This window comes from Oncorhynchus keta, chromosome 5 (assembly GCF_023373465.1).
Source record: "Oncorhynchus keta strain PuntledgeMale-10-30-2019 chromosome 5, Oket_V2, whole genome shotgun sequence".
Lineage (NCBI taxonomy): Eukaryota > Metazoa > Chordata > Actinopteri > Salmoniformes > Salmonidae > Oncorhynchus > Oncorhynchus keta.
Window position 1 is genome coordinate 19,344,524 of NC_068425.1, and position 13,432 is coordinate 19,357,955.

A 13,432-nucleotide genomic window follows, 5' to 3' on the forward strand; every position below is an offset into this window, starting at 1 on the left:
TATATATATATATATATATATGAACTTTCCAAAACGTTACGTCATGCAGAACACCCCGCTGTGGACGGAGTAAATAAATGGGGGTAAATGCATAGGGTAAATGAAACGTTGGTCCTTCATTGACCAATCACGCTACCGATTGCCAAGTAGACAAACAGGAAGTCAGGCCGCTAGCTAATCATGGGATAACTTGTTATTGGAAGGCATTTCCAATTCCGACGCTTATTTTGTTGACAGTAACGTTAGTTTGTAAGTGAAACATACAAGATGACAGATATGTAAATAAAGGTAAGAGGACAAATTATCGACCAACTATAAAGAGCTCAGGAGAGAACAGCTAATGTTTACAGAATATAATAAAGACATGGATATCGTTGGCTAGCAAGTTAACCCGCTGTCAATTAGTTATTAGCTCACTCACTAGCAAGTCATTAAGCCTGCATTGAGTTCGCTTAAGATTTGAAAGCTATATTTTTACAATGCAACGTTAGAACACATTCAGCCGGCAAGAAGCTCGCCAGTGACAAATGAATACCAACGTGCTTGCCAATGTGTTGGAAAAAAATCTTAACTATGCATCTGTAATGTTGAAACATGTACCTGAACCCTAGGCGTGTCACTGTAATGTTAGCTGGTTGTCAACACGAATATTATTACTTACGTTAAACAATTCAGGTGCTGACTTATCACACAACGTATCACAGATTGTTAGCTCGCTAACGTTACTGATATACAGTGTATTCTGAAGTATTTAGACCCCTTGACGTTTTCCACATTGTTACGTTACAGCCTTATTCTAAAATGGATTAAATAAATGAGCTTCCTCATCAATCTACACACAATACCCAATAATGACAAAGTGAAAACAGGTTTTTCGAAAAGTTTGCAAATGTATTAAAAATAAAATACCTTATTTACATAAATATTCAGACCCTATGAGACTCTAAATTGAGCTCGGGTGCATCCTGCTTCCATTGATCATCCTTGAGATGTTTCTTCAACTGGATTGGAGTCCACCTGTGGTAAATATCAATTTAATTAGACATGATTTGGGAAGGCACACACTTGTCTATATAAGGTCCCACAGTTGACAGTGCATGTCAGAGCAAAAACCAAGCCATGAGGTTGAAGGAGTTGTCCGTAGAGCTCAGAGACAGGATTGTGTTGAGGCACAGATCTGGGGAAGGCTACCAAAACATTTCTGTAGCATTGATGGTCCCCGAGAACACAGTGGCCTCCATCATTCTTAAATGGAAGAAGTTTGGAACCAACAAGACTCTTCCTAGAGCTGGCCGCCCGGCCAAACTGAGCAATCGGGGGAGAAGGGCCTTGGTTAGAGTGGTGACCAAGAACCTGATGGTCACTCTGACAGAACTCCAGAGTTCTTCTGTGGCGATGGGAGAACCTTCCAGATGGACAACCATCTCTGCAGCACTCCACCAATCAGGCCTTTATGGTAGAGTGGCCAAACCTCAGTAAAAGGCATATGATAGCCCGGTTGGAGTTTGCCAAAAGGCATCTAAAGGATTCTCTGGTCTGATGAAACCAAGATTGAACTCTTTGGCCTGAATGCCAAGTTTCAACGTCTGGAGGAAACCTGGAACCATCCCTACGGTGAAGCATAGTGGTGGCAGCATCATGCTGTGGGGGTGTTCTTCAGCGGCAGGGACTGGGAGACTAGTCAGGATCAAGGAAAGATGAACAGAGCAAAGTACAGAGAGATCCTTGATGAAAACCTGCTCCAGAGCACTCAGGCCCTCAGACTGGGGTGAAGGGTCACCTTCCAACAGGACAATTGACCCTAAGCACACAGCCAAGACAATGCAGGAGTGGCTTCGAGACAAGTCTATGAATGTCCTTGAATGGCCCAGCCAGAGGCCGGACTTGAACCCGATTTGAACATCTCTGGAGAGACCTGTAAATAGCTGTGGAGCAACGCTCCCCATCCAAGCTGACAGAGCTTGAGAGGATCCGCAGAGATGAATGGGGGGGGGGGTGATATTGAATCCAATTTAGAATAAGGCTGTCACGTAACAATGTTGAAAAAGTCGAGGGGTCTGAATACTTTCCGAATGCGCTATAGACTAGCCAGCTATAAAATCTTTCAGTGTATATTAAACAGTTGGATACTAGCTACATGTGAAGGCAGATGGAGCTCTGTGTGTGTAACTGCATTTTCAGTGTCTCCTGAAAAGAAAGTGCTGTATCACAATTATTTTCCAGAAGATACTGACCCTACCGTTACGATTGTTTAAACTGAGCTGTACTGGGGTCAGAACACAATCATGATTACATTAAAACACTGTGGAGCTAGCTGGAGAAATGGCTCAGAAAACATACCTCAATGCAGGGATGGGTGATGTCACTGTACTCCAAGTTTTAGCTTTATCCACATTGATGCATCGAGAAGATTGAAATACTGCTAGTTTTCCCGGAAAACTGCCCTTTTCATCCTCATGCTAGCTAGCGTATGTTAGTAATAATACATATCCCATCTCTACATTGATATTTATATTCTGACCCATATCTCGCACTGGCTCCCCATTGTCTTAATTTAACCATGATTGCATTTCGAGCTCAGTGTAACAAGCCTAACGGTAGGGTTGGTATCTTCTAGCAACAACATTCTAGTCTATCTATTTGAAAGAAACCCATGTCTGAAATTCCTACTGTCATCACAAGCTAGTCACGTGCCCTCAGTCTAACTCACTGAGGGGAATTATTAACATGTGATGCAGTTTAACATACGTTTGTAGCTACTTCCTGGAGAGAAGACTTAGTATAAGCTATGTTCTGTGCAGCCAATATCTCTCAGCTTACATCTGAGCTTTGTCCCTGATGGTAATCAAGGTTTCTTCTTAGCTGAATACTCAATGGTGTGTCCACTCTCAGGTTGATATGGCAATAAGGAAACGACCTCCAGACAGTTGGACAAGCCCAGTAGTCATGAACCCCAGTTCTCCCTGTGAGGGCCAGTGCCCTGAGGGTGACCCTCCAGATGATTGGTTCCACCTTTCCACCATGTCTCTGGGAACTCAGGGCTCTGATGGGAGCCAGGATGACCCAGAGGAACCTGAGGAGAGAGGCAGACTCAAGTCCAAGTTGGTGTCGGCATGGAACAATGTCAAATATGGTATATGTGCCTAAAACCTTTTTGACCTAACAGTGACCAGTCACTTATTGCTTGTCATTTTATAGTTTGTTTTCCTTTGCCCATCCAGGCTGGTCGTTCAAGTCAAAGGCCCGCTTCAGCAAGACCTCTCCTCTGACCATGCTTGGACAGTCTTATCTGCTCAGTCATGGAGGTGAGAGATGTTCTGTTGGTTGCGTAACTCCACCCTTTTAAAAAGACCCACACCTAATGGTAAACTGGTATGTAACTGGATTTGAAAAAATTCTATATTCAAGACCAGTGTCTGTCCTTTGTTTTGTCAGTGGAGAGGGAGTGCTTTCGCCAGGCCTTTGCCACTCTGCTGTGGCTGACGTACAGGCGGGGCTTCCCACAGCTGGATGGTTCCTCTCTGACCACAGACAGTGGGTGGGGCTGCATGCTGCGCAGTGGACAGATGCTGCTGGCACAGGGGCTGCTGCTACACCTGCTGCCGCCAGGTAAAAGACAAAACACACTTGTGCGCGTGGGAGACACACACATATATATACATGCATACAGGTACATGTTTCCAGCAGCATCTCAAAGTATCTCCTGAGTAACACACTACTACAGTTTATCACTACTTAGCCTTGTCGCTTGTCTCTCTATTGTTGCCAGGCTGGACCTGGCTCTCTGCCAACCATGTGTCCAAAGATGACATGGAGGTACAGGAGTCTCGCTCCTTGGGTCCAGAGGTGACTAAGAAGGGAAGGAGGAAGAGCATAGTGTCCTTCCTGGAGAGCCGGACTGAGGTCACTCACAGACGGGTGGTGTCCTGGTTTGGGGACCATCCCATCGCCCCGTTCGGGCTGCACCAGCTGGTGGAACAGGGCACAAGCGCAGGGAAGAAGGCAGGGGACTGGTACGGCCCCTCCATCGTAGCACACATTCTTCGGTGAGAACTTAGAAGCTAAACTTGCCCCCTCCCAGCCATCTGCATTCCATACAATACATCTTCCCTTAGTGATGTGGGGTGTCTGTTTGTTTTAGTAAGGCTGTTGACGCAGCATCAGCAGAGGTGTCCAATCTGACAGTGTATGTAGCACAGGACTGCACTGGTGAGTGTTCCCTTGTTATTTAATTCTCACTATTTGGCAGGGTGCCCATCAGACTATAGTAATAGGTGGTATCATTATGTGGTCCCTGTGTAGTGTACATAGATGATGTGGTGAGGCTGTGTGAGAGACCTCTATCTGAGGGCTCCACAGGACCCAGTCCAGCCTGGAAGTCTGTCATCATCCTGGTCCCTGTGCGCCTGGGAGGAGAAGTCCTCAACACCACCTACATCAAATGTGTCAAAGTATGTGTCAAGTCAGAGTAACATGCTAGAGACATGCACACAGACACTGACAACCACAGAACACAGTGAGAGATTGGTAAATCATTCTTGTTTTTATTTCCATAGAATCTCCTGAGGTTAGAATGCTGCATTGGAATCATTGGTGGCAAACCCAAGCACTCTCTGTTCTTCGTTGGGTACCAAGGTAGGTGTATGGTCTTCCTGTTGTCATTCTGTCATTTTACCTTCCTTGTACCCTCACTCTGACCATGCTCATGTCTCCTGTGCTAGACGAACAGCTGCTGTACTTGGACCCCCACTACAGCCAGTCCACAGTAGATATTACACAGGATAACTTCCCCTTAGAGGTAATGGAAGGCGCTCTCTTTCTATTTAGGCTGTCTGTGTTGTTTGCAAACCCTATACATTATTCTATATCCACAACACTAGCCCAGGTCTTAGACCAAGATTGTATCTCGGTCTAGCAGTGTAACACTAAGCCACTTATTTACCGACCTGTCTGTGCCTGTTGGCCACGCTTTCGTGATACAATCAAGATAAAATCTCGGTCTAGAAACTGGGCTACCCTGACGCCACCATCTCTCGCCTTAATGGGGCCTTCTCTCCACTCCCCCTGCAGTCGTTTCACTGTAAGTGTCCCAGGAAGATCTCCTTCAGTCGCATGGATCCCAGCTGCACTATAGGCTTCTATGCCAAGAGCCAGAAGGAATTTGAGTTACTGTGTTCAACTGTTAGCACGGTATGTGGGGGGCACACACACAGGCACTATTGCTGCTACTATTTATCTACGCTATACTGTATATTATTTGTGTATATATTTCCAAACTATTTTTTTTATTTTGTTACTACTTTATTACTTATTGTGTATTCTTTTTATAAATGGGTATTGCTCTGTTGAGGAAAGCTTGCAAGGATGCATTTCACTGTACCGTTTACACCTGGTATCCTGTGCATGTGACCAACTTGATTTTACTTGTGGTGTCCATGTCTGGCTATGAATTTGAACCATGGACAATATGCTGTTGTTTACTCTTGAGATCAAATATGCATATATGAAGAGTATGCTATATAACTTGTGCAGAACATGTTTTAGTTGCAAGGAGCCAAGTACATTATTGCTTTTACAGTATGTCTATAATACAGTTAATGGTTAAATTGAGATGAGGGGAAAAATAAGAGCTCTTCTAGAGATGAATGAGAGAACCATCTCTCTTCCCCAGGCTCTCTCATCATCAACAGAAAAGTACCCCATCTTCACCATTGCAGAGGGTCAGGGACAGGATGGGGGGCAGGAGGATGAGAGTGATGCACCCCCAAACTCTATCACCCACATCCTGACCAAGGACAAGGCGAGGCTGAGAAGGACCAATAACAGCAACAGCATGGATGAGTTTGTGTTATTGTGAATTAACATAGCAGGTATAAAAGTTCTAAGCTAGGTTGAATTAGCTGTATCCATGAAAACCAGAACATCCGGTTGTTGGCAACTCCGCTAAGGGTGCTGTGAACAGACTGACTGAATGTGGCCAGCAGGGAACATAATTCACATACCAACTCATACACACAGTTACTGAACTGAGCTTTATCAGTGGCAGCTACTGATGGGGCACATGCTCCAGCAAACGCCTTTATCCCCAACCTCCACAGGCAATAACCAGGCTGGGTGAGGTGTTGCTGAATAGAACAGGCCAATGACACTATTCTTGTGTATTTATTAGTATGGGCTAATTATTTGATTTAAGGGGATGTGTTTTTATGAATGTAACAATATTTTTTAAATGAAGGTTTTTATATAATTGTTTTTAATTTTAAGGTTTTGATATCAGTATGGTTTTGAGGTTCTTACGTTAAATAACCTGCCTTCAACTTGGTTGTTTATTATTCTACATGAAGTCATGGGTGACTCTATGCCTGGCTGAAAGACAGTAACTGACCCCATTTCATCATTGTGTAGATAGGTTGCTCATCCCATAGTCCTCTCCACTACAACCTTTTGTTGAACTACTTTGTATTGAGTCTAATGCTGCACAATCTGGGCTCTGAGCTGCTGTTTGACATCATGTGACAGGATGTCTGCTCTGTGAATGGATTAGGAAATTGGATTCCTTAGACCTTGTGACGTGCACATGGAACCGGTGAAGGAATCAATTTGTCTTCTTAGAGATGTGTTGGTTTTCTGTGGTTGAGTGGGGAGAGTATAAAATAATAATTTCAACAAAGAGGCACATTCTGAGCAATATGGGGTTGCATTTGCCCTGTTTTTGGAATGAATATTTTTTACATGGAAAATGAGTGGCACAATGCACTCAATAAAAGCTCAGTAACTCAGTCAACTTCATCAGACTGATTTTAGTTTAGGCCATACAAATTTGAATTACATGTTTAACGGATACCCTGCAGTGCTTCTACATTGTTTGTTATTTGGAGTTTTAGGCAGGGTTTCTGTAAAGCACTTTGTGACCTGCTGATGTAAAAAGGGCTTGATAAATACATTTGTTTGATAACTGAAGAGGGGTTTCTCCCCAACCCAAAAAATCTTAATACTTTACTGAAAAATGTAATGATTGTAGCTAAAATAATGTCCTCAAGCTTCTAGTAGAGAGCTATGCCATTTCCTCTCAGATTATGGCTGAACTATGCCTCTTTTAGCTTCATCTCTTGGTTAGGTCTCTAGGAGTTGAATTAAGGTCGTTGTAGTATTTTAACAAGAACCACATTTAAAAATACATTTGGAAAGAGACCTAACAATGTTAGTATTTCTGGTTTATTGGAAAAATGCATCAAAAGCAGAAATTCTGAGCAGTGTAGTATCTAAAAGGGAAAGTGCTGCACATTAGTCTGTAGGTATGGACCTCATGTCATGGCCATACTGCTGGAAATACAGGTGAGAGTGGTACTGTAGCTCAGGCAGCACTAGTCGCACACAGAGCCCCTCTTCCTGCAGAGTCAGGTTCCCTCGTACCTTGTATCCCAGGATGGTGACTATGTCGGTCTGCCAGGGCCTGACCAGGTCCTCCAGCTCACCAGGGGGCACTCCTCCTCTGGCCACACACTTCTGTCTGAGCCTCTGTGTGGAGGCCCTCAGTAGGTTCACCTCCCTTTTCAGTCTCCCCGGGCCATACTGCTCAGCTTTCTCCCAGAACACCTGCAGAAATAAGTTGTAGAGCAGCACATCCAGACTGTTCCAGGCCCAGAGCCTGGCCTTGGTGTCGTCCTCTATCGGGGTGATGTCCGAGGGGGCGCGGACATTCAGGTGCACATAGGCCAGCTCCTCAGGCTCCAGCTGCAGCAGAGCCCCCAGGAGAACCAGAGACTCATCAAAGTGCTCAGCAATCATTACCAGCTGGAAGGCCTCCTCCAGCTGAGTCAGCTCCATGGGCCAGGATGCGTTCCACTCTTGGCTGCTGAGGCCCAGGTCAAAGCTCATAGGGTTCCTGGCTAGGCCATTTCCAGGTTCTGTAGGGTCCCAGTAGGACTCTGGGGCCTCCAGGAAGACTGAGAGGGCTGACTTCCTGTTAGCTGTGTCAGCTGCCTTTTTGGCTAGAGTGAAGGCAGGTACAGTGGAAGTGTAGTAGCTGAAAACGTACTCAAAGGTATGTAGAGGATCACGCAGCAGGGTGATGTAGATAGTGTTCTTGGGCATCACCTGTTTCAGCTGTCCCAGGTCCAGCCGCATGTGGCTGCAGAGCATGTCGAACTGAGAGGAACCCGGTGGCAGCTCATCTACAAAGTCTACTCGGAACCTGGAGCCATAAGGAAGGTTAAACATGTTAAAGCAGTGAAAGTTATCTGCAGTTAATATCCACCAAATGGAGAGGCTCCAAATGTACCAGAGACCTGACAGTATATTTGATCATCTGAACATTGCAATAGAACATATCTACTCATCAGATGAATAGAGGTAACCGTATCTTACAGGAGATGGTAGTCGTGCCCATACCTATCTGGGTAGCTGAACTGGTATGCGTAATAGGGGAAGGCGAAAGTGAGGTTCTCCTTCTCCTCAAGGCGGAACATCAGATTCTGAACAGTGCTGCTTCCAGTCTTGTGTGCTTTGAGGAAAGCTACAGGTGGAGGGCTCCTCCTTGTCCTCATAAAGGTGTACCCATTGGGATCTCTTTGATGCTGCAGATTGGGTGTCTGAACCTCCTTCCTGCTGTTAGGGGCAGTGTGGGATGGGATGGGGGTGTTTGGAGGAGCATTGTCGGAAAGTGCTCCCTTCTCCTACACCTTATGGCCCTTGTGCCCACCACAGTGGCTTTCGACATAGGAAAGAGAGAGGATTTCAACAGACATCTAGGTAAATAAAATCTCAACAGGATTTATGTAGCTTAGCTGTATGCCATGACAAACTCCTCATTAATCAGTTCTGTATTTGAAAGGTTTTTTTAATCTGTAATGCATTTATGCAAATATATGTAGTGTTTCTCTGGTACATTTTCACAATAACCACTGAGTTAAATCTATTAGTTTTACCACCACCTACAGCTACATACAGTGCATAATGGTGTGGGGAGAAAGAGAGAGACAGACTGTCCCTTACCTTGGATGCTGCAATGACTGAGTAGCCAGGAGCATGAGTAACAAGGTGACACACAAAGCCATCAGGAGACCCATCACACGGTGTCTCCAAAGTTGGGTGGACAACCAGCGGAGGGTCGTCTCCTTTCTGTGGCCCACCCGAAACACTTTCCTCTGGAACCTTCTTCCCTCCTAGCATGGTAAATAGACTCTGGGACTTTGAAGGTGAGACTGGGTTCCGGAGCTTAAAGAAACTGACAGACCTGACCTCACCCTCTAAGCTGGCTCAGTGAGACGTCACACAGCCAGCCAGCAACTCTCCAGCCAAGAAGCCATGATTGAGTTTTTGACTAACATACGATTTGAGAATGTCTATTCTCAAGCTTTGCTGCTGTTGTGTAAGGTGCAACTGCAATATGACAAGGCTAAATGTCCTTATTCACATGTTAAGAGCAGCAATCACTGTTTTTGTATATCAGGGATGCCAAATACTAAAAGCTAAATTGGATAAGAGACAAGGACATTAAGGAAAATAAATACATACAATAAATGAGATATAAATAAGAACACAAAATTCCCCAACACAAAGAATAGTAAAACCACCTAGGCCTAAATCAAGGTGTGCAACAATGAAAATGTATTTTAAGAATAGCCTACACATATACAAACAAGTTAACGACACCCTTGTTTTTATGGTATTTCACCATTTTCTTATATGAATGTGTGTGATATGACTGTGGCAAACAGATTGACAGTGCTTTTCATTGAAAGGGACGGGTCTGATATTGGAGGGGGCGTTGCTTTCCTCATCAACCCTTAATGTGCATTATCATTCAATTGGTTAAAATGCTACATGTCAAGATACTATTGGCTCATAATAAAACCGGTGATAAACGGGTAACCCTTACCCTCCTGTGAGGAGGCCATGTTCATTACAAAAACGTTGCAGATAGAAATGCCATGACTTAGAAATGCCTGATTTATTTAGTATTTTTAATCCCAGGGCCCGTCCCCGCAGGAGGCTTTTTGGTAGACGTCATTGTAAATACGTATATGTTCTTAACTGACTTGCCTAGTTAAAGGTTAAATCAAATCAAATAATGTAAAAAGTTTTGTCTTGATGAACGCGGTTCCAGTGGTGCGCGACTTCAGGATTTTTGGAGTCGACTCCGACTCCTGTGATCGGAGTCGAAATGAGTCGCCACTTATTTGGCTCTTGCTCAACTCCAAAAACACGCTGAAAAGGATGCACACACATGTACGCACCACCTCATTATTGCAGTCCTAGTAGGAAGATTATATTTGCGTTTCAGAGGACTGGCAAGAGCATGATCCCTACCAGTTGAATATTAAATGACTATTTTGTTTGATTATAGAAGGTGATGTGTAATAAGTTACATAATATTTCAGTGATATTTCTGCTGTGTGCAGCCTCCACAGATCCCATGCGATAGATGATACTGCGCACTCGATGCTGTTAAGCCTATTATTTGACATGTTATAGCCCTATTCGGACGGGTATTACTAAAGACGTTGGTTTTGTAATTATTATCCAAGTGTGCGTTGACAAAAATATAGGTCTACCCATAATATTTATATTGATGAAGTGTGATCATAACCATTATTTTTGCGATCCATTCATGACGTCCTTCCTAATAACAATGCCCCGCATCCTGCTGATTTCAGATGCTGAACGCTATATACACGTTTGATTGTGTATATGGGGGAGAACGTGAATTTTTCCATTTACTTGAAGTTCAGTGGGGATCCTGCTTTGCGAACTATTGCCTAGGACAGGGCTCTCTAACCCTAATCTAGCGCATCTGATTCAATAATTAGCTGCTTGATAAACGGAATCAAGTTGGGCTACAACTGGATCTGGAGCAAACCCCTACAGGAACTCTCCATGAACAGGGTTGGGGAGCCCTGACCTAGGTCATCAAAAGCCAGCCAGAGTTTCATTAAATAAACTATAGGCAATCATTTTTATTGCGCATTTAGGCCTAATTTAACTGATGCATTTGGCGATGTTCAACTTCAATTCACTGGCACTATGAAGATCAGTTTAGCCATACTCGCTGACGGCCTAATATATACTTTAATATAGTTTTGGTAATTTACGAGGCATAGCTAGATACAGATTGCCAAGATACAGCCTATGCGCATGGTCTAACAGTCATTCTGCCTGCCCATATCTTCTCAATTCAATTCAATTCAAGGGCTTTATTGGCATGGGAAACATGTGTTAACATTGCCAAAGCAAGTGAGGTAGACAACATACAAAGTGAATATATAAAGTGAAAAACAACAAAAATTAACAGTAAACATTACACATACAACAGTTTCAAAACAGTAAAGACATTACAAATGTCATATTATATATATATATATATATATATACACAATGTACAAATAATTAAAGGACACAAGATAAAATAAATAAGCATAAATATGGGTTGTATTTACAATGGTGTTTGTTCTTCTCTCTCCCTTGCCTGCTCCTCTTTCTCTTCGCTATGAAAAACGCTAGTGTGTGTTTGGTCTTCGGTCTGTTGCGTGTAGAATAACTCAGCCTACTCATTGATAGCCCTGACCTTCGTGAATTTGCGCGAGACATTACAAGGCAAGCAATTGTGAAATACAGCATTGCAATAGCCTACATATTTTGATTACCGATGCACAGTTCTGCCTGCTAGCGGACATGCCTGGCTGTGCCCCTCCCATCTCCCTCCCCCCGCTCTTTCTTTGCGGTGAAAGATGCGAATTTGTGTTCTCCGGGAAATAGTTCCCTCCATTGCAAAAATACTGAATTTTAGGAGTCGAAGCTTGACACCAAGGAAAGGGAGTCGACAGGCAAGGAGTTGAGGAATCGATTATTTTGGAGTCGATTATCCACCACTGCCCAGTTTTCTCCGTGGTTATATCGAGTCCCAATGCATTTCATTTCAATAACCTGTATCATCATATTTTGTTTTACTGTAAAGCGGACTGGTACATATGCCAATCTACAAAACAGCACCTTTGGCTGTGGTTATTAAACGAGTCAATATTGCTAGTGTTGATAACGGTCAATGTTTTTTTTGACATTGCACATTTTATTCAGATAGAAAAATGCATGTAAACAGAGCTCAATTGCTATTATTATTATTGTCAATGACTACTATCAACAATGATGCCTCATGATCTTATTTTACTACATGTAATAATGCTGTTCTATAATAATTTGTACACCCATCCCCCACGTCGACATACTTCGAAAGGACCTACTCGCGAAGGGTGATTTCAATGTAAGTCAGATTCAGGTGTTTTATTGTCAATACTTCGTCGATGTTATCCTTGTTCAGATTAATGATACGTAATTTCACTTTTGGTTATCGTTGGGTTGGGAAGGAACGGTAGTCAGGACCGACATTACTCGTCTCTCTCTGCAGACAGTGGCGACAGACTGAAATTAATACATGTTTTTGGTAAATGTATCTAGTTAACTCAAGCCGGGGTACGGGATGCGGGTTGGATCAATCAACTGAAATATATATATATATATATATATTTTTACTCTTGCGGCATCTCTCAAGTCAGCAAAACAACGTCATTCACACCATACATTTTGTTAAAACAGCATGTTCGGCTAGCAGAGACCATACCATTAGCTAACGTTAGCCAACTGTCTGGCAGTGTTCCAGTTTATTCGCATTTATTATGTAGAAAACAATGTTTGAAATGTAGCCCATCACATGGGTGAATGGATTCTGACCTCAAACAAATATAGCGTGCTATTATGTTGTAAACGGAGCGAACGGAGGTTGTTTTGCTGCTAGATAGCTTTCTAGTCAAGTTATGCACCGCATTAGGTGCTTTACGCGCTGCGTGTTTAAAGTGTTATGACCGATAAGGAGTTAACATTATTTTTGGTGAGGGAAATGTTTGGGGTGATCAAATTTGAAGTGTGTGTCGCATCTGGATGCAGAGGGCTGGGGCGACCGGGGAATGGCGTCCTAGATTTATCAGGAGATATATACTTGGATTACGGAGGACGAATGGAAGGAAAAATAGAGGAAGGTGAGTTTGAATTGGTCAAAAGTGGAGGAAAAGGGAGATGGTTTGTTGAAGAATGGTAGAAAGTGTGATCTGTACACTGGATCGAAGACAGGATAAATGAAAGTGATTGAGGGCGAAGTATCGGAGGTGGTAGGTGTGAAGTTCTCGGAGCCAGAGGATTACACGGAGGGTTAGGATAAAGATTAGTCTGACCGTAGGAGTGAAATTACGGAAAAAGTGGACCCTTACCTTTTGGCGGATCCATTTTTGGTTTCAGGGTGGGTGAAAATTGAGTTGGGTGGTATGGAATCGGTGAAGGAAACCCGAAGTGGTCTTGTGATTGTTTGTGTTTCTGTGTTGGGCCAGGTTGAAGCAGGCGCTTCGCGTCAAAAGTCTGGGGTCAGGATATGTGTATTGTTTTG

General features: G+C 43.5%; 2 protein-coding genes across 5 annotated transcripts; one reads left to right on the forward strand and one right to left on the reverse strand.

Moving 5' to 3' along the window:
- The first annotated feature begins 96 nt into the window (after positions 1-96).
- Positions 97-6,843, forward strand: LOC118384654 (cysteine protease atg4da-like). The gene is made up of 11 exons (XM_035771356.2): positions 97-288; positions 2,893-3,133; positions 3,222-3,305; positions 3,436-3,609; positions 3,770-4,046; positions 4,142-4,209; positions 4,303-4,451; positions 4,557-4,635; positions 4,722-4,798; positions 5,071-5,190; positions 5,672-6,843. Exons 2-11 carry the CDS (start codon positions 2,899-2,901, stop codon positions 5,855-5,857), a joined length of 1,449 nt encoding a protein of 482 aa, XP_035627249.1. The 5' UTR covers positions 97-288; positions 2,893-2,898; the 3' UTR covers positions 5,858-6,843.
- A 354-nt stretch (positions 6,844-7,197) lies between these two features.
- On the reverse strand, positions 7,198-13,407 carry LOC118384656 (galactose-3-O-sulfotransferase 3-like). 4 transcript variants are annotated; one of them, XM_035771360.2, is made up of 4 exons: positions 13,260-13,407; positions 8,995-9,164; positions 8,392-8,709; positions 7,198-8,194 (listed from the first exon to the last, which is right to left on the reverse strand). In XM_035771360.2, exons 3-4 carry the CDS (start codon positions 8,544-8,546, stop codon positions 7,285-7,287), a joined length of 1,065 nt encoding a protein of 354 aa, XP_035627253.2. In that variant the 5' UTR covers positions 8,547-8,709; positions 8,995-9,164; positions 13,260-13,407; the 3' UTR covers positions 7,198-7,284. The 4 variants fall into 4 exon arrangements, with proteins under 4 accessions (XP_035627253.2, XP_035627250.2, XP_035627251.2 ...); XM_035771357.2 differs by having other exon boundaries at positions 8,995-9,253; XM_035771358.2 differs by having other exon boundaries at positions 8,995-9,226; positions 13,260-13,406.
- Positions 13,408-13,432: the final 25 nt, after the last annotated feature.

What these genes read in the sequence shown, in the direction of transcription:
- LOC118384654 (XM_035771356.2), top strand. Translation starts at nt 2,899, where the DNA reads ATGGCAATAAGGAAACGACCTCCAGACAGTTGGACAAGCCCAGTAGTC. An exon ending in GCTACACCTGCTGCCGCCAG is followed by an intron (nt 3,610 to 3,769) that starts GTAAAAGACAAA and finishes TATTGTTGCCAG; the next exon opens with GCTGGACCTGGCTCTCTGCC. An exon ending in ATCGTAGCACACATTCTTCG is followed by an intron (nt 4,047 to 4,141) that starts GTGAGAACTTAG and finishes TGTTTGTTTTAG; the next exon opens with TAAGGCTGTTGACGCAGCAT.
- LOC118384656 (XM_035771360.2), bottom strand. Translation starts at nt 8,546, where the DNA reads ATGAGGACAAGGAGGAGCCCTCCACCTGTAGCTTTCCTCAAAGCACAC. An exon ending in CAGTTCAGCTACCCAGATAG is followed by an intron (nt 8,195 to 8,391) that starts GTATGGGCACGA and finishes TTATGGCTCCAG; the next exon opens with GTTCCGAGTAGACTTTGTAG.